The sequence below is a fragment of the Anopheles ziemanni genome, chromosome 3, assembly GCF_943734765.1.
Source record: "Anopheles ziemanni chromosome 3, idAnoZiCoDA_A2_x.2, whole genome shotgun sequence".
Classification (NCBI taxonomy): domain Eukaryota; kingdom Metazoa; phylum Arthropoda; class Insecta; order Diptera; family Culicidae; genus Anopheles; species Anopheles ziemanni.
Genome location: NC_080706.1, coordinates 39092833 through 39113377, shown reverse-complemented (window position 1 = coordinate 39113377; position 20545 = coordinate 39092833). Strand labels below are relative to the sequence as shown.

Here is a 20545-nt window from a genome sequence, read left to right as displayed (position 1 = left end):
GGAAGGTGACTTTCAGCGAAGAAGAATTATAGATTGCTCGTCTATTTTTAAACCTGTGAAACGAGCGCTCATAACATCAACGAATGCGCGATACAACGACCAGTTAACGACCGCTACCGAGATTTTGGGCAAACAATCGGTGCTTCGTGACTCAATTTATCAAATTCGATAGCCAATACCAGTGCTTAGCCATGTGCTCTTATTTTCCTAGTGTTAGTTCCTTTATGCGCGGCTTTTGTGATTGCTTATCATAATTCGTGCAGCATTCAAACGAAAGAGTGATATTGCAGTTCTTAATCGTCATATAATCGGATGCTGTGGACCGTCTGCTTCGTGCTTATCACATTGACGTCGGCTAAGATTGTTCACCGTGAAACTCATTTGGATCCACAATGTTCCGTATTCTGGCTTGTGAAGAGCATCGTTTTTTTATGCCGTATGATAAGCAACGGATGCTGCGGCTGCTGGTCATGTACTGCCCAGTTCAGCAAAGTCTGGCATCAGTAGAATAGGTTGAATAAATTTATCAGACCTACTAAGATGCAGCGTCATGGTGATGATCGTAGTCAACGAAGCCCATTCGGAACGATCAAATATTTGCCCCGTATCCACCGTGGCCGTGGTTGTTGGTGTACCGTGCAATTTTTTGTTGACATAATGATAGCACTATGTATGATAGAACCGAATGAAAAAAAAAAACAAATGCCCGTACCATAGATAAATGTGGTTAACTTGTGTTCTACCCCAGCACTGCTTCGGAGGTGTACAACTCAGGCTACCACAAGGCATCCGAGGTTTGGAACACGCTAGCGATCGTCACATGTCGGTGGAAAATGAGCTGCACACCTTACTGTCCGCTTATCAGTTTACCAGCCGTTGTCCCTAGGATGCGTCGGGAAGGCTTGGAGTGAGGGGACACACACTCATCATTTGTGTACACGACGTTTTGAAGGCTATCATTCCATTTTTTTCTCTTTTCCGTGTCACGGCAGTCGCTTCCCGATATGCTCGATATATTTTTTCGTTATCAAATATCAATAACAGTCCATTTGCTTGATTCGGAAAATGACCGTTTAGAGAAAACAAACGCGATTTGACCAAACGATGATACAAAAGTTGAGGACAATATTGAGGAAAAGAAAATCGTAATCAAATATCCTAGAGAAGCGATAAACTCACGTGCACCAACAAAAAGTAAATGCATATAAACAGCAGTATTTAACCAATAACGTTTTAAGTGAAGGTTGGCTGCAGTTTATGGAACCAAGTATATTTATTTAGAATTGTGCCATGTAATGCTGACGGACAAATATGATAAATTATGGCTATCAAAGATTGATGCTAAACCTATTTACAGCTCTATTCTTATTGTTGGAAATAGAATGGAAATTTTCTGGTTGGTTCACTCTGTAGTATGAACATAACACTTTGTCTATCGCCCTATTTCCATTCAGAGTAGCTCACTATAGAGTAATAAGTTTTAAAGTGAAACTCTATTTTTGACATAATTTGATTGGTGTGATAATTCTTCCTAAACAATTGCCTTATGTTAAGACAAGCATTTACTACATCATTCTACTTTCATTCTCTTCTGTAGTGAATTAAAACAAGTAATACGACGTGGTGTGATTTTAAAGTGTTTACTGTGACAGTTTCGTACGCGATTTTACATTGTTAACTCTATGTGTAGATTTACATGTACCAAATGTTACGCATGCGTGTCCAAAGATATAAGTCAACCTAAAGCGAGGAAACGGATGTTTAAAAGTTGAACACAAATCTGTACTAGCAATGGAAGCAATAACGCGGAAGCTGCCACCAAATCCGCGACAAAATGCGAGCATATTTTCCACCCTTACCTTCTGGTGGACGATCGATCTGTTTCGGAAAGGATACAGCAAGGTGCTGGAGCTGCAGGACCTCTTCCGTCCGCTCGATGTGGACAGATCCGATGCCCTCGGTGACCGGTTAGAAAAGTAAGTAAACTGCGGTGAAACGAGAGTTTTTGAGGTTAAACGAGAAACGGGCACAATTAGGTTAATAGTTTCAACTCGTGCCATTGTTTGTTATTACTACAGATTCATTCTACCATTTATTGCGTCTCTCGGCAGGCTATATATTGCTTTAAGGGCTATAAATTGCTAGAAAATAAGAGGATGTGTCTAGTCTACGGGGTGCTGGTTAATGTTAGTTCATTAATAATTATACTGCATCCTGACCTAACGCTATTGGAAAGAATGGTTGTACATTATAATCGATATTTTACTACTCTTAACCAATCATCCAAGGTTTCGTTATGGATCAGTAAAACAAGCGTCATGAAACCAATCGCCAGCTTCACGAACGTCTCAGTCGTCAGTCGCGATCTTGTTTGCCCGCCTCCAGACTTTGGCGATCTCCATTACACTTCCACGAATGTTCGGACGTCTTTGATGGTGTGGAAAGGCAAGCAAACATTTGCTACTTGAACAATCTCCAGCCGACTGTCATGTCGTGGAAGTTTCGCTTGATTCTGGAAGAGTACGCAAACGCCAGTACCGTCTGATCGTATGTGATCGAAACGTTTCGTTGCGCGAGGGACTGATCGGCGCGAAACGTTAACGTTAACCATGATTCAGCAAGATTGAACATTTGGTCACATACGAGCACACATACACTCGCATGCCTTACGCAAGAGTATGATCGTTTTCATTTCCGTGATGGCGCGAATGCTGTTTGCTATGATGGGGTTTTTTTTTGAGTACACAATTGGCATCATGAAAACAAAAAAATTGTTCAAATCACGACGAAGAACTTCAATAGGGTATGCTTATCCAGGACCTCGTCGAACGTATGGCGTAGGTAGCAAAATAATTATTATAAAATTGATTCCTTTCCATTGTACAACAATTCATAAAAAATGTCTTAAATCATAAACCAATTTTTTGGCGTACGGATCTTTTGAACAGTATTAAATAAAATTAATCTTGAAGTTCTTTCCATCCTATATCATATTTTAACTCGCTCCACTCTGCAACACACACAAACGCATTTTGCGGCATGATAGCGGCATGATCTCCCACGTATACCCAATGCACTATGTAGTTGATGGGTGACATGACGCTACAAATTGAACTTCATTAAAATTAATTGACTAGTGCCACGCGTATCGTTTCCGACGACGCCGGTGAAGTGTTTGGCCAACCGGCCCATGTGCCCATCATGGACGCCAGTCAACTGATATGCTTTGGATACGAAGCGTTTGCTCTAACTGTCGTTAGTTTAATACACGCCGCTGGTGGCACATAAATTACTGCCCGCTGTTCCCTATGTCAGAACATTTTAGCCGTCAAGAAATTGTCTCAGACGAGAAGTATTTCTTTGACTTTGTTTGCATGAGTTGTGAAATCGTCAGTTGTAAGAGTTCCTAAATGTTCTCGAGGGCCAAATTCTTAAAATTTTGATTAAATAGGCAATAAATAAAAAAGTAAATAAATAAATAAATAAAACAATAAATAGATACATAAATAAATGAATAAATAAATAAATAAATAAATAAATAACCCAACAAACAAATAAGTAAATAATATATTCATGTACAAAATATAACACGAGGTACCGACTGAGCTATTAGCCATTCCAACAAAAAATTGTGAGATGCATAACTAAATGAGTAACAGAAACCGTAAAATTCAAGCAAAATAGTAAGTAAATAATTTAAACTTTTACAAAAAAGTATAAATAAATTTGTTCGAAAGAAACTGCCACTATGCGGAATAATTACGAGCCAGATAGTTTTGTAGATGCTTTGTTGCCAGTGCAATACTTTCCGCACTACCAAAGTTTTTATAGTGAATTCGACTCTGAAGGTTATGTCTATTTTTTCCTTTTTGATCCTTCTTCCTATCAAAACTGTGATGTATCTAATTTAATTTTAAACTTTAAATTGTTTACTTTTCGATTTTTCGTTCTATGTGTAATTAGTCTATTTTGAATGTATTTAATAAGCATCACATTTCCTTCCTAATTTTTGATATTATTAAGGTGGGTTTCGCCTGGTGAAGGTCGCATGTAGTTTCGTTTTGTTGAAAACAGCCTCGAACATGGGTAACAAATACGATTACGCCCTTGAATAAATAGAAAACATCTGCAATGCTGTAAACAGGACTAAAATTGTGGACTAAGATGTTTTCCAATGATTTCAGAAGCTCGTTAAAATGCCAAACCATATTTTTGGTTTCGCGCGGATTGTTTACCGTACGCCGGTTCATAATGAGCTTTGTACACTGGATTGAAGCAGAGTTAACCAACTCTTTGCAGACAAACCAGACTGATTCAAACAGAGGCATACAGAAGCAGTTCTCGACTGGTACTTTCCGGGTGGTTGCTTCTTTTATCTATGTAAGCTTTAAAACATAGAATTTGGATATTGTCTCTCATCTTAAGAAACGTATGGTAATTTGTTAAAAATGTTATGAGTTGAAAATAACAAAAACATGTTTTCAAAGGTATTACACAATTAAATAAAATTTGACAAACACTCTCCCATAATGCAGGAAGAAATAAATTAACATTCATGTAGTAAGAACAGAAAAGTTGTTCACCGCTAAACGGGGCTCGCCAGTTTCGGTTGCCCAATATTGACTATTTGCGTGCTCCGGCAAAGCAAGAAGATAACCGCGCACGGCTGTGGTTTCTGCGGCCACCCGATCGTCACTCGTAATGGGAGGGTCTTATACTTGGCTTGGTTATATTGAAACTTGCAGCGTCACTGTTTTGCCCCCACACTATCCCCCGTTGCTATCATCCTTCTCCCCTGCATGGATGTTAATCACCTGTTCGAGATTGATGGTAGGGTCTGTGCGGAGGTCATGAAGAGGCTCTGTTCTGTTCTCATGAGAACAGCACACGATTGTGTCGTAATTTTTCCGCCACAAATTTTAAATTGTCTCGTCATCGTTACGAAGTAATATAGAGATTTTTATCTGCGGTATATGTACTCTGACTTTTCTTAACAACTCGATAAGACTAAATTAGCTTAATAATTTCGTTATCGAAGATTCAATTTGCTAGTATTTTAGCTAGTTGAAGAATCATGAAGATCTATAAATAGATTGACATATAAGCATCTGGCTTGATCAAAACTGTAAGAAAATATTTAAATGACATATTGATTGTATGTAAAATGTTATTCTTTCAAGGCAAGGTATAACCGAAATTGTCACTTAATTTTCCGACCAATGTAAACTATGAACTTTTCTTACACTCTATTGCTTGCCTTAGAGTTCTGAAAGCGCTACTAATGGGTGATATTTTTGATTAAATGTGCACAGTGCTAACAAAGGGTAATATAGCTAATTACTCACAATTAAAGTTGTGTGCATATTCTTGCTTGAAGATAGCAGGTTATCAAATGACGATCAGGTTAGAAACGGTATGCAACTAGAACCGCTCATTCTTACCCATTCGTGTTGGAGAAGGAGAAGCCAATTTGGTTTTCCTTTTATCGTACCGGCATACTGTTTCATCAGTCATGGCCTAATGGTCCCGTGATGTACTCTAATTACATTTGCGAATCTTTAACAACATCTAAACCTACACGTACTTCGGCGGCAATGGCGGAGTGACTTTTGAAATAGAATTAACATTCCTACATTGCCCTAGGAAAATTGTTTATTTTTAAGATCAACGATATGAAAGGGTCTCATTGGTTCCGCAAAATAAGGCAAATGATGTTGATAAATTACTTATTGCTGATTTTATCCTTCGGTCGTGTGAAGTTGGCGAGAAGATCATTTGAAATGCCTTTTTTGTCCTTAACATTGTGTTACATTTTGTCCATACATTGTATTGGAATCTTGTCGAATGCTTTTTAGCGGTTTTTTGATTGCTCTTTTACAAATGCTAGTTTTCAGTTTCAGTTTGGTTTCTTCTTCTTCTTGGCGTAACGACCTCTTGGTCATGCCTGCCCCGTTAAGGGCTTACGGGACTTGTTTCCCTGTTGTACGTGGATAGTCAGTCCTCTCGTATAGGTGAGGGTCCGTTGTCGGGTGAGATTCGAACCCACGCCGTCGAGGTGGAGGGCCCCGGAACTCATGGGCCGATTTTCTAACCGGCGCTACCGCTCGGCTGTCGCGGACCCCAAAAGTTGGTTTGGTTTAAAAATAATATTTCTACAGTATTTGTATCATTGAAAATACCTCGGCACTGGATACATATCCTCAGCCAGCTTTTTTATTTTTTATTTTTTTTTTGCCTGATCAGTGATCATATTGACAAAGTATTATTTAAATGAAAATGTTAGGGGTATATGAAAAATATTCTAAAAAAGCCTGCATTTGATTTGTTTTACAAATCCTATAGCTTAGTCATTTTCTGAATTAGTCTGATCTATCTTTCGACGTTTTTGGTTTTAGATGCACCTCTTTATCACTTTCATATTTGCAAAATTAATTCAGAAAAAAGTGTGTGCTAGAAAGTACATTAAACCACCTTTAATGAATATTTTGATATTTTTAAGATGACAAATGATGACAAATGATTTAGTACATTTCTGTTGTTAAGTGTATTCTATAGAATATCCTTATTAAATCTTAGGCCTTAAATATTATTTTTCATCAGAAAATGGTTCGAGCAACAGGCCGGACCGGGGCGACCATCGCTGGTAAAGGCAATCTTCAAAACATTCTGGCGAGAGTACGGCGTGCTCGGCATTATTACCGTGTTCAATGACATCTTCATTCGGCTGGCGCAGCCCATCTTCCTCGGCCAACTGCTGCTTTATTTCCGGTAAGACTGCGTCCGGTTTAATACCAAATTAATTGTTAGCTGAACAGCCCGGTTTAGTTAATGTTCTTTTGTTTTTGCTTTTCCAGCAAAGACACGGACGTAACCCGCGAGAGTGCCTTCTATTACGCCGGCGCTATCGTCCTGCTGAACGCGATGAGTGTAGTCACGATCAACCAGTACGTGCTGGGGAGCTTCCAGAATGGTATGAAGGTGCGAATCGCTGTATGCAGTTTGATCTACCGTAAGGCATTGCGCCTTTCCCGGACTGCCCTCGGAGACACTGCGCCCGGGAAGGTGGTCAATCTCCTGTCGAACGACGTAAACCGCTTCGATATCGTGTCCGTGTTTCTTCACTCCATGTGGTCTGCTCCACTGCTGGCCATCATCATTGGCATCCTGCTGTACATCGAGATCGGCGTGGCTGGCCTGATTGGGATGATCGTGATATTCATCGTTACTCCGATCCAGTCCTATACCGGCAAGCTAACTTCACGTTTCCGGCTCCAGACGGCCCTCCGCACGGACGAGCGCATCCGGCTGATGGACGAGATCATTTCCGGCATACAGGTGATTAAGATGTACGCCTGGGAGCGCCCGTTCGCGAAGCTGATCAGCCGCGCCCGCCAGATGGAGCTGAAGATCGTGAAGAAGAGTGCGTACGTGCGCGGGCTGTACATGACGTTCCTACTGTTTACCACACGTATGGCACTATTTTGCACGATGATGGCAATGGCGCTGCTCGGCGATGAGCTGACGGCGGCCCGGGTGTTCGTGGTGGCAACATACTTCGGCATTCTGGCGAACACCATGTCGGCGATGTTTGTGCGCGGCATAGCGGAGATCGCGGAAGCGATGGTAGCAATGAAACGGCTGCAGAAGTTCCTCGAGTACGACGAGAAGGTAGAGGAAGCACTACCCGAAAGCAAACAGAAGTTGCTGGCGGAACTGGGCCTCAATGGGGATGTGTCGGAGGAGAAGCAAAAGCTGATCGAGTCGGACGCCCAGCTACCGGCGAATGTGGCCGTGTCGATGCGGAGTGTAACGGCCCGCTGGGGAGCGGTTAAACAGCAGCCAGTGGTTGGAGCCCCGAAAGTACGTAACGGCGGCGTATCCCACAAGGACAAGCGGATCACACAAAACGAAGACTCAGAAACCCTACCCCCGACGACGCTGGCGAATGTAAACGTTGAGTTCCGCAAAGGAATCCTGATCGGTGTGATCGGCCCCGTCGGTGCCGGTAAGTCTTCGCTACTGCAGGCAATTCTTCGTGAGCTACCCGTTGAAACGGGGACGATCGTGAGTCGGGGAAAGTTTGCTTACGTCAGCCAGGAACCGTGGGTTTTCGCCGGCACTGTTCGGCAAAACATTCTCTTCGGACAACCGATGGAAAAGGATCGTTATGAAGCGGTCGTAAAAGCGTGTGCCCTCGTCACCGACTTTGAACAGCTGCCGGATGGTGATCGGACTATGATTGGGGAGCGTGGTGCCGCCCTGTCCGGTGGTCAGAAGGCACGCATTAGCTTAGCCCGAGCAGTGTATCGACGGGCCGACGTGTATCTCCTGGATGATCCACTCAGTGCGGTCGATGCACATGTTGGAAAGCATCTGTTTGATCTATGTGTTGGCCCGCACGGACGGCTGGGGTCACTGAAAACGACGCGCATACTGGTCACACATCAGGTCCACTTCCTGAAGGAAGCCGACTGGGTTGTGGTGTTGAATGAGGGGCGTGTGCAAGCACAGGGCACCCCGCACGAGTTGTCTCAAAGTGGAATTGACTTTGTGGAGCTAGTCGAACGTAAAACAGATGAAGAGGGTGGCGGCGATACGGACGGATCGATCAGTGGTACAGGGGACAAACGTAGCCGGCGCGATTCGCGAGCTTCGGCGCGCTCGGGTAGTTCCTCGGTCCACGATTTGTCCGATGAGGAGCAGAAGCTGGACGAACGGGAACGAGCGGCCGATGCTCCCGTCCAGAGCAACATGGAGGGTACCTCGCGGGGAATGGTGCAAGGCTCGGTACTGCTGAACTACATCCGCAGCGGGGCGAACCCAGTAATCATGTTCGGGTTACTGATTCTGTTTCTCGCCACGCAGCTTGCCGCTAGCGGGGCCGACTATTGGGTTTCCTTTTGGTAAGTCGAAAGCTATAATGTAATGCTTTTCACCATGAAAGCTTAAGGTATATCTTTCTTTTTCAGGACCTCCCAAGAGGAGCAGAGATTGTTCCAGAAGGCGCACCAGGAAACGGTTACAAACAACACTGATGGAAGCTTGCCCCCAGTGGTCGGCGAGCAGCGGACCCTACTTAGTACGGACATGTGCATGGCCATCCATGGTGCGCTGGTCAGCAGCATATTTATCATTGCTATTTGCAGGTGAGACAAGCTTGATTTCTTTCATGTCATATAGTGGGTTCAGTGTTGGAATTGGGGCTGCCTATTTTGTGATAGTAAAAAGCATCTTTTTCTTTTTTGGGCGTAACGACCGTCGTGTCCTCCCGTACAGGACATGATCCGGTCTCGGTTGGGATTCGAACCTAAATTGCCGACGGGGTTAAACCGGCGTTCATGTGTCAATGTGTCAATCGTTCATCTTATATTTAATGTTAAAAAAAACTCTGCCATAAGTAATTTTTCTGCTGAATTACTCCTCATGGGGTCTGTTGTACACTAGGCCACCTTATACAGGACATGGATTTTTTCTAATTTCACCACCACCTTCCTTAATTTCAGATCGATCAGTTTCTACAAAACTTCGGTACGCGCATCACAGAACCTGCACGACAGCATGTTCAAGGGCTGCGTATCGACGTCGATGAGGTTCTATGACACAAACCCGTCCGGCCGGATTCTGAATCGCTTCTCGAAGGACATGGGATCGGTAGATGAACTGCTGCCCAAGGCGTGCCTCGATGCCACGCAAATCATTCTAAGCCTGTGCGGAACGATCGTCGTGACCGTGACCGTGAATCCCATGTTCCTCGTGCCACTATTCTTGCTTGGCATCGTGTTCTGGTTCGTTCGGCGCATCTTTCTGAAGACGTCGAAAAACATCAAGCGACTCGAGGGCATCACGCGATCCCCAGTGTTCTCCCATCTCGCCGCTTCGCTGGCCGGCCTACCGACGATCCGAGCGTTCGGTGCACAGGGCGAGCTGATACGGGAATTTGACGCCCACCAGGACATCCATACGGCCTCGTTCTATATGTTCATCACGGCAAGCTCGGCTTTTGGGTTCGCGCTCGATCTGCTCTGTCTTGTGTTTGTGTTTATCGTGGTGTTCAGTTTTCTGCTGATCGAACAGGATACTTTTGCTGATCAGGTAGGCCTGGCGATCACACAGGCGATGGCCCTCACGGGAATGATGCAGTGGGGTATACGGCAGAGCGCCGAGGTGGCAAACTTCATGATGTCTGTCGAGCGGTTGCTGGAGTATCGGGATCTAGCGCCAGAATGGCAACCCGTCGAACCACGCGTTCCGAACAAAAACTGGCCGGAGGCGGGTAGAATCGAGTTCCGTAACGTTACCTATCGTTACTTCGAAGGAGCACCGGCTGTGTTACGCGACCTTTCGTTTGTCATACGGCCACGGGAAAAGATTGGCATTGTCGGACGAACGGGTGCCGGCAAGTCTTCACTCATCGGTGCACTGTTCCGGTTGGCACAGGTCGAGGGAGAGGTGCTGATCGATGGCATTAACACGGCCGAAATTACGCTGGAAAGCCTGCGCTCGAAGGTGTCGATCATCCCGCAGGATCCGGTTCTATTTTCCGGGACGCTACGCCGTAATTTGGACCCATTCGAGGATTACCCCGATGTGGAGCTGTGGAGTGCGCTGGAGCAGGTTGAGCTGAAGGAACTTGCCAATACGCCGGCCGGCCTACAAATGGCGGTGGCGGCTGGTGGGTCGAACTTTAGTGTCGGCCAACGGCAGCTGATCTGTCTCGCTCGTGCGATCCTACGTAGCAATCATGTCCTGGTACTCGACGAAGCCACTGCCAACGTTGATCCGACGTAAGTTCTCGTCATTTCGAACCTTCTTGTCCCATTGAAATTATGAATTATTGAATAATTGGTTTGAACTCTTTTTCAGCACCGATCGTTTGATCCAAGACACGATACGATACAAGTTTACCGACTGCACCGTTCTAACGATCGCTCATCGACTAAATACTATCATGGATTCGGACCGAGTGCTTGTAATGGACGCCGGGCAGGCCGTTGAGTTAGGCACACCGTACGAGCTGCTGCAGCTTCCGATGGGTATCTTCAGTGATATGGTGGCGGCAACGGGACCATCCGAATCCGAGCGGCTACAGCAAATCGCGCGTCAAGCGTACGAACAAACATTGGCGGTGGCAAACAAAACGCAGTGATGCAGAAGCCAAATGTGATCGTGTATTAGGAAACGTATAAAACAAACAAACAAACAAACAAACAAGTGTCCTTAGATGTAGATCGACGAACAAAATCAACAAGTAGAAGTAGAAGACGAAGGACATGAATCTTAGCAAAATGTTAAATATTTGATGTTTAAAAGACGCGTCCGGATGATGACCCATTGTTACGTTGGATCTTAACGGGTTAATATAGTTTTTTCAACGAAAGTATAGTGATAACCAGTAAACGTCACTAGACTTGGCGTTGTTTGGGTCGCCAAGGTTATCTTGTCCTTTTGACGCCGTGCTGTACATTACTGTTATTTAGAATATAAAAATTAAATATTGTATTACAGCGATAGTGTGGCAAACATAAATTCAACAGAATACAGTTATAAAATGGGATATTGTTAATCCGCCTTTCTTTGAGGGAAACGGTCCAGCACATACAAAGACAGCATGGAACAACAACTATTAGAGCAAGTATTTTTAATATTTTGTTTTGTTTGAATAAACCAACGAAATAAATCCAGCAGTACGGAAATCATGTTGTGTTTTCATTAAAATTTGAATGTTCAGCAGAAGATTGGGGGTCCGCGACAGCCGAGCGGTAGCACCGGTTAGAAAATTGGCCCATGAGGCTCACCACCTCGACGGCGTGGGTTCTCGAATCCCAACCCTCCCCTGTACGAGAGGACAGGACTATCCACGTTCACATAGGGTAAAAGTCTCGTAAGCCCTTAACGGCTAGGCATGACCAACCAAGTCGTTACGTCAAGAAGAAGAAGCAGAAGATTTATTTCATATATTCTACATTAAAAAGAAGTATACTTCTAAAAAAATCTCCTTGTGCCATTGTTGTTGCAATAACAATTATTCATTTTATGATAATTACACGCACAAGCAAACCCACCAATAAACAAAATAAATTCCTTAAAAGAGTTACTGAGATTGTACGCAAAGTAGTAGTACATTTTATAATGAACTATTTTAAAAGAAAAATGTAAGAAAGAAATAAAGTTTTTGAGGACATCACTATCCCGACATTAGTTAATTTTATTTGATTTGGTTTTTTAACTTTTCGCTGTTCAAAAGAGTCTTCTTTTTCCTTTTTTGTACCAACTTGTGCACAAAGCTGAAAAAACTTACCGGGTTGCGCTTGCGCAAGATGTACTACACGAGTAATAGGCATGCATGCAACCAAGCAGGTAGGAAACAAGCTATAAACGTTGCAAGCAACTCCCATGTGTGCGAGCACTAGGTAGGTCGTTCGCTGCTGATGTCATTCCTTTCGCGCCATTGTTTGTGCGGCCTCCTATGATATTTAGACTCCTGTTACGTTGACGCGAAGTAACTAGAAAATCTGAAAACAGACGGGCGAACAGAGAAACACGACGGGCGAACCAGCCTCATTTGCAAAATGGTAGTTTAATTTAACGCGCATCCATTTGCATCCACTAAGTTGTGCCGAAAGTGTGATCTTCCGACAATAGCAAGTAGGAAAGTTGTAGCTTCCTTTCGTGTTTTTGTTGGAAATTTTTCTCTTGTTTTCTGAATACTTTTCTTCTAGATTTCAGTTTGAAACTATCAGTACAAGGGCGGGTACAGCGCTGAAAAAGGTGCCATCGCTTAAAAGCGCGTTGCGAATAGAGCAGTTAGACCGTAAGCACCGCAAACTTCTTAAACTGTAAGCACCGCAAACTTCCCGCCCTGGTAATATCGATGTTGTGTGTCCTCTTCTGCAAACTTCGTCCCTGGTAAGACACAGCACACATCAGCTGGTGCAGGCCAACAACTGTGAAAGTGAAAAGATGCGCAGAGCCATTTGCGCAACACGCGCTCTAGTTGTGCGCCGGTGGTCGAACTTACCGCACGGGTACTAGGCGATCAGACGGTTTACTCCTTGCCGGAAAGCGAGCGCCACCCCACACACCAGTATGATACCATCTATCTCTCTTTCGCGGTTACTTTGTTCCTTTTGTCCGCTTGGCATATATGGGATGGCCTCTTGGCGGTTTCTGCTACCCTGGTTAAATCTGTTGCAACGCGACGAACGCGTCCGCATCCTGGGCTGCTGCGTTTACAGCGATTCTAGATTGATCAATGCGGCATGTTTGAAATGCCGGTTAGACGTTCAGTGAAATAAATGGTCAAATGTGCTAAAAGAAAACTGTGCTGACCTATTTCTTACAACAACCCCAATATGGATTTTAGAGCACCTAAGATGGGCTTTAAATTAATTTTTAGCCTGCATTATGAGCAATTTGAATAAAATTAATATCTCTTTTTATTTACGCAACCACTTTACATTTCAGATCGATTGAAGCGTTCTGTTCAACTAGAATTTTCGGGAATCAGAATGAGGGATTCGTTGGCTTGTGTACGGAAAACGCGGATCATGCAGAACGACTTCCAGCATTTTCACGATCGTAGCATCTACTGCGATGATTTCATGTCGGCCAATCTGTTCGTCCTGCCCAGATACGGCCGGGGATTAATGGGGAGTGGGGGGTCGATAGCGAAATTTAACAAGCGGAAGATGTACTCACCAATGAGCAGTGTGCGGCCAATGTGTTTCTTTTCCTCGTTGCCGGTTCGTACATCTCTACCGGAGCATTTTCGTTTACGTTACACGAACGAATGCACAATCCAAAAAGTTTTCATGAAAAACATATTCACACTGAGTGGGAGGATTAACGGACCAATATGTATTATATTAAATATACATTAGTTCTTTTGGCTTTACATATTGTATAGTTTCGATGAAGTTCAACTGCCTTTTCATATCTACAGATGCACATCATCGCAAAATGTCAACTGTCAACAGCGTTGCTGCAAAGTTGATATAATTAAAAAGGCTATGTCATCTCGGCTACAAGAACTTATGAAGTAGTCAATGAGAAAAAGATTGATGATAATGTTGAATTTTTTAATTTTGCAAAATCAATTTTGCTACGCACGGGAGATCGTAGAAAGTTGTAGCGCCATCTGGACGTAAGGTATATAAAATGCCATATGTGTTGAATTAAAACTGTCAAAAGGCAGAACGTCAATTTACATGAATGATGCAACCTTGATGCATGTGCACCTCTTGTTTTCAAGCGGTCGACGGTCGCAAAATCAGACGCCGTTGTGTTCTCGTCGGCGCCGGAGTTCCTGTGTGTTTTTAGCAGGTGTGTGGTTAAATATCGTACAGTGTCGTGATCTTCGTTTTGCCATCGATTACAACTTGGTACGTGGTAAACCACTTTTCATACGCAATAAGGAAAGGGATGGATTGTCATTGATTCGAATTTTCTTGCCAAACATCGATTTACTAACCCCGAAGAGCTCGCTGGAGTTCAAGAAAAGAAAGCAGGACGAATGATGATGATGCCTAGCGGAACCCCATCGGTGCGAGAGGGAAAAGCGCGAGTTTAGAGCGTCGAGCATAAATTGCATCTTTTATGTTTGTGTTGTTGTGTTCATGTTTCGGTACGAAGAAGAAAGTGCGTCCGAAGCGCGAAAGAGATGCACTTATAACACACTGCGGTGGAGTGAGCGAGAAGGTAGTTAAACGTTCCCCAACCACCCCCCGCCCAGGGTGGCTGGTGTGTGTGTGTGTAAATAGGCGCGCGTGCGTGCTAGTGTGTGGTGTGGAACCGCAAGGCGTTTGTATCCACGACGGGAAGATTTGTTTTCTTCCTTGGCGTCAACCCCGTGTGGGCTGACTGGCGGTTCTGTGTCGGAAAGTGACGTGAAATGCGAATCTTGTGCCGCTCCAGCAGCAATACTATACTGCCGTGTGCTCTAATAGTCTAGCGAGCTAGCAGGAAAAGAACTAGGCCGGGGGTTGGACGAATGTTTTTCGGCGCGACGCACATGGTAAGCCGTGCCAAAAAGTGTTCCCAGCGAGGCGTCCTGTCGAAAACGCCCGTTTTCGGTGCAAGTGTCCCGAAGTGTACCGTCGGTCGAGGGTTGTGTTGTGTGGTGGTAGTATTGGCCTTTCAATGTGTGGTTGCCGCAGTCATTCTCACAGCGCCTCCTTGGCCCCTCGCCGTAGGATGTAGAATGTTTGTTAGAAAATGTCGGGTGGTGCTGCGGTTTTATTATCGATCGTGTTTCGAGGGCCTTGATGCTAATCTTAAAAACAAATTATTGTTTTCTAATGTGTAGTGTGCGTATGTTTTTTATTTCATTCCATTTTCCAGATTCAGTGAGTACCTGATTGATGGGTTTTCCAATCAAACTCCCTTGCTGAGCGTGTTAGGAAAAGTTTGAAAAAAAAACGATCCACTTCTCCCACCTGTGTTTGCGTGCGTGTGTGTGTTTCTGTGTGCTAAAATATACAAGTGCACTCGGAGCAGAAGTGTGTGCCGCAGTTTATCGAGAAAGGAAACGGAAACGCAACAAAGCAATTACGCTTGGGGACGGGTTCGCAATAGGAAACACCGACAAAACGTGCCTCAGACGTTTCGATCCGATCTCGATCCGGGCCGGGGAAGCTTCCACCAGACCGGAACCTCACCCGCCCAACGCGACACCCCCTTAGAAGGAACGTTTAACGCATCTTGCACGGGTGCAGCACACGCCGGAAAGGCGCACAACGACCGAGCGTACCGGTACGAAAGGGCCGCCCCGTTATAGAAGGACACAGCGAAAAGAGGGAGAACAAGACACACGGAATAAGATATCGTCCACCAAATTCACCGCCCAGCACACGAGGGGTGTCCATGGCCCATGCACCACCATCTATGGGTGAGTTGAATTATGCGAATGCAAATTTGTAACACCTTTTTAAAAAGAAACCCCTCGAGGGGAAACAACCAGAACAACCCTCCAAGCCGGGGACTGGCCGGAGGTTGGTAAGTATCGATACATGCAGGAACGGTTCTTCTTAAAACCGCGCACGGGCTGTTTAGTTTTTTCTTCATTGCGCCTCCAATCCACAGCATTCCACACACCATCCAGTTGCCACAGAAGGAAAGGGTACGGTGCCGGCATTGACTTAATGGGAGCGTCGTACTTGTGCCGGATTTTTACGACCAGGCTGGGGGGGAAACACCAAAGCCATTCGGGTAGGGATGCCTTATAACCGGGCACGACAAGGGCGCCGCCTGTCGATGGTATCCGGTGCATGGTAATGACATTTGAGCGGAAAGCAAAAATCGATAACGCCGGACCGATTATATTCGGCGGATAGACTGTACCGGGGCTGCCTTTCGGAGGGCCATTGCAGGGTCGTTCGCTTCAAAAAAAAAAAAGAAGGTGTAATCAGCAAGGGAGAGTACTTGCAACAACGTACTGGCCACAACGCGGTTGGTGCTCCCAAGGCCACAAATATCCGCAGCTGGGTGAACCCGTTCCTGGAGGAGCACGTGGTCGATTGTTGATGATTTAAATTTCAGCGATATTTTTGTGTGGAGTGCTTTTTATTGCTCTCTTCACATGTAACCTGACAGCCTTGCTCTTTTTACACGCATCTCGATCGATCGATGGAATAGAGGTTGCACAGATCATACTCATAATCTTATTACCCTGCTCAATTGGACAGTTAACACCCAGTAGAACGCAACTGCGTGTGGATATGTGGTTGCTGTTGCGGCCAATGGAAAGTGTGACTCACGAAGATAAGACCCAGTTCTATTAGGATTCAATTGGATGAGTTAATCAAATGTGGAATGCGAACGGATGCTGTGAGCGTAGTTAATGGGATGGGAAGAAAGCAAACGGTTACTCGACGGTCAATTTGCCGTTCGCTTGATTATTCATCATGCGGCAAACGTCTCAATATGAACGTTTCATACAGCCCTGTGTAGTTAGAAACGCTTTGAATGATAAGCACCGTGTCTTGGTTCAACAGAAGCAATATGACGAATTGATGTGTGTTGTGTAAGCAACTAGGCGTCAGAAAAGGCATTAAACATTTATTTCTATCGAAATGGAAGGTTTTAAACTAAAGAATAATATTAATGTTTTTTTTTAAGTTTTGTCTTTCAGTAATATTCTGAAAAACATTCAACTTAGCTAATTTTGAACGATAAGCACTGATTATTACATGACCTTCTCAGACAGTTTACCGGTTCTCCGATTAGTAGCAACAAAGTATTTGCATTTGTTGTGACATTTGAAAATAACTGAATACATTTCCGAAATCATTTGTTGTATTGTTTTTTAGAAAACCAAATTTTCCAGTTCGAGCATAACTGAAGAGCTCATGGAGCATTTTCCTGATGGTGTTATTTGTAACTCCTAGAAAGGCATTGAACCCCGTGTCCCGGAAGATTGACCGTTCTGGGATAAATTTCTAGTAAACACTTAACGGCTTGGAGGCCAGCGACATTACGTAATCAAGCAGTTATCTTAAAGTAAAGAGTGGGCTTTAAACCCCAAAAACAAACATTTTCATCTCCAAACCTTGCACACTTCTCGACAGTAACAATAGTGTTGTCCGCTAGCCAACACACGCTGGTCATGATTTACGTTTTCACGGATAAAAATCGTGTCTAAAACTGAAACACGTTACCAACCGTTCTGTGTGGTCTAACGTGTCTTCGTTTGGATTATTTCTGCATTTGAAAATGCATAATGTGAACCACAAAAATTGATTATTGGGTGAAATTATTACACCAATGATGTATCCTTCTTCTTTTGATAATTCTGCTTTTCTTCCAGAAAACAGCCAAAGTAACATGTTTTTTTATCTGTTCAATTCGTTCCGTTGCATATTTCTTAAATTTATTGTTAACGAATAAAGATCCATGTTTTATGTTTGACTTTTTTATCAGTTCATATCGGTTCATTTATTTACTAGAACTGACGGATGTTGGTGCACACCGTCGTTGTGACGGAATTGCCGGAAATGTTATTGCATTCTGCGGACAACCCCTATGCTACTGGGAAATTTAGACATGACACGTCAGTGTGACCGCTGTGATGGCCAGCAGGCGAACGACGGAGGAAAACCCAACTGAATCTGACAGAACTTTCAGATGTCACAATTTCGAGGGAAACGGGAAAACAGCTTTACAGAAGCACTTTTTGATCTCTTGCTGATGTTTTGGTTGTTTCTCTTTTAGCGTACTACTAAAAGTGCGTGTTTCGCTTTACTGTCTGTCTTGCACCACACGTTTCTAGTGGGTCTCTCGTTTTCCGACTTTCTGCTAACTAGCACACGCACACGGTGCTGTGATTTACAATTGTCAAAGTAATTTTCCCGAGAAGCAAAAAAAATCTCACTCGTCCTGGCTCTCACATTCGCATGGCATGTTTTCCTCCAACGATCAAGGCTCTCGTTGTGTTGTCGCTCTAACCTCTCCGAGCTTCCGAGAGGATATTCGCACACTTTGATTCTCTCAATTACTAACCGCGCTCATCTTCCTGTCTCGCGGTTTAATGCTTTGTTGTTCTAGTTGTTTCAGCTTCTCCCGAAACATCCTTGCGAAATTTAGGAAAATCCGTAGGCGAAAGCCATCAGTCTTGCGTGGTACTCTGGTCGGTCAGCTGAAGGCAGAACGATCCTGCTTCGTTCCCACGCGGTTTCTCTAGAATATGTCTAACAGCCCCTGGACTAGTTGTAGCAAATAGTGAAAGGTCGGAGTTCACGCTATCCCCACAATAAACGGTGAGCAAAGTTCATCTTCTGCGTCCGCCTACAGTAAGCCCGTCGTTTCTGCCTGGTTTCGCCAGGTTCGGTCTGGTTTTCCATGTGCAGGTTTTTTTTCCCTTGGTTTCTTTCCGCTCGTCAGCCGATCGATTTTTCTCCACTTCGCGACTATGGTGTGTGCGGTCCATCCATGCGGAGTGTGATAAAAATCCCGTACATCTAATGTGCGATTAGAGATAAAGCATTCCGAGCTACGATTTGGATGTGGAACGACTGAGCCATGGGTCAACCGTCGAGCAGTGAAGTGTGTGTGTGTGTGTGTTTTATGCCCCTTCGTGGTTGAATTCACCCTCTGAAAGTAAAAGGTGCATCTCAAGAAAACATGTGCGTGCTCCATAGTAAACGGTAGGCGTTGGAATTGGTTGCGAAGGAAGCATTTTAAGTTCGAAGGCGTCGTGAAGGTAACCGAAAAACCTTCACCATCCCATCACTTTGGTGGGCAGTGCAGTTGGGTGAAATCGATTTTTGCAACATTTCTCGTCGAAACGAGTCCCACAACCGTCTTCCCCTACGATGCTCTGATGTCATCGTCGCAACTCGCAAACCTGCATGGCAAACGGGGCCGGAAAGGGAAGCATTTTTCGTACATGATGGTGGTTTACTTGGATAGACGATACCCTCCAATGACGTCGTTGGATCGAAGTATGCTTCTTCCAGGGCCCGCATGTTCAACATCCTCGTTCAAAAATTCGTTTCCTGATCAGTTGAGACTTTTTTTCCATCGATGTGACAACAAGGAAGTTCTTTTTTCGGTGAACAACAGTCACTTGCGTGATTCGCGAAGCTGGTGGATATCTTTGGTGTTTTTAGCGCTTTAAAATACAATGGAGCAAACGGAAATAACCATGTACATGTGCATTGCTGTCGGAGAGGATGGTGTTATGTTTTGCATCGTTGGATGATGGGACAGAACATTCCAGTGCGGCGCCCCACAGGCGAACGGGCCCTTTTCCCTTGGTGCCCTTCACACGAGCGAGACGCTCCTGAGGGTCAACCGGGTCTGGTGCAAAGTGCTACTAATTGAACTGGTTTCTTCAACAGCTGCCGGACACGAGCAGGGTAACCGTTAAAACAGGAACGGGCCTCTCCACCATTCCAGGGCGAACGAAGCTGTCAGAGCAAAGTCCTCTGGCATGAGGGTGTGAGTGTGTGCGTTTGTGTGTGGCTTATGAAACGGTGTCGGGGAACAATGAGGAAAACATAAAAACGGTTGCCTTGGTTGGTGTGTTTTGTCTGAACCTGAACCTGACCGAAGTGTGAAATGCTCTCGTGATTCACACATGTTTGGATTTTCCTCATTAAAGCCGTACCGCACTGGGGAGTGAGGAGTCCCAATGTTTTTCGGAACAAACAACACATCGTTATGTACGCGTGTGGTAGATTGTTGTTCAACTTGTTCGTCAAAATAGTGAGACCGGAACGGAACGGTGGTCGGTGCTAGGCTCTCAAGTTGGTACCTTGTTCCGGCCATCCACAATCGTCTATCGTCGAGAAGTTTTCTGCTTGCATAATCTATCATGAAAGGGACGCTTCTAGACGTTACCTTTGCACTGGAGTGAAACAAAAAAGAACAGTAAAAACTGGGCGTAGTACCGATCCGCGGTTCTGCGCCATGGAAGCTGATACAGCGTAAGAACATTTCTTTTGTTCGATCCCTGTAATCTAACCATGGGAGAACCTTGGCCAAGAAACTTTCGGTGGTGCTAGTTGGCAAAAAAAAAAAAACGAAGAAGAAAACATGGCTCCGATTA

The 20545-nt window shown here is 44.5% G+C and overlaps 1 protein-coding gene across 1 annotated transcript; it reads left to right on the top strand.

Moving 5' to 3' along the window:
* The first annotated feature begins 1710 nt into the window (after positions 1–1710).
* Positions 1711–11197, top strand: LOC131288347 (ATP-binding cassette subfamily C member 4-like). Its single transcript, XM_058317470.1, has 6 exons — positions 1711–1976; positions 6601–6768; positions 6855–8903; positions 8970–9146; positions 9504–10784; positions 10864–11197. The coding sequence occupies exons 1-6, from the start codon at positions 1792–1794 to the stop codon at positions 11144–11146; spliced, it is 4143 nt and encodes a 1380-aa protein (XP_058173453.1). The 5' UTR covers positions 1711–1791; the 3' UTR covers positions 11147–11197.
* Positions 11198–20545: the final 9348 nt, after the last annotated feature.

Bases quoted from the DNA above. Each gene is read 5' to 3' on its own strand.
- LOC131288347 (XM_058317470.1), top strand. From the start codon at position 1,792: ATGGAAGCAATAACGCGGAAGCTGCCACCAAATCCGCGACAAAATGCG. The intron at 1,977-6,600 runs GTAAGTAAACTG...ATTTTTCATCAG, and splicing joins CTCGGTGACCGGTTAGAAAA to AAAATGGTTCGAGCAACAGG. The intron at 10,785-10,863 runs GTAAGTTCTCGT...ACTCTTTTTCAG, and splicing joins ACTGCCAACGTTGATCCGAC to CACCGATCGTTTGATCCAAG.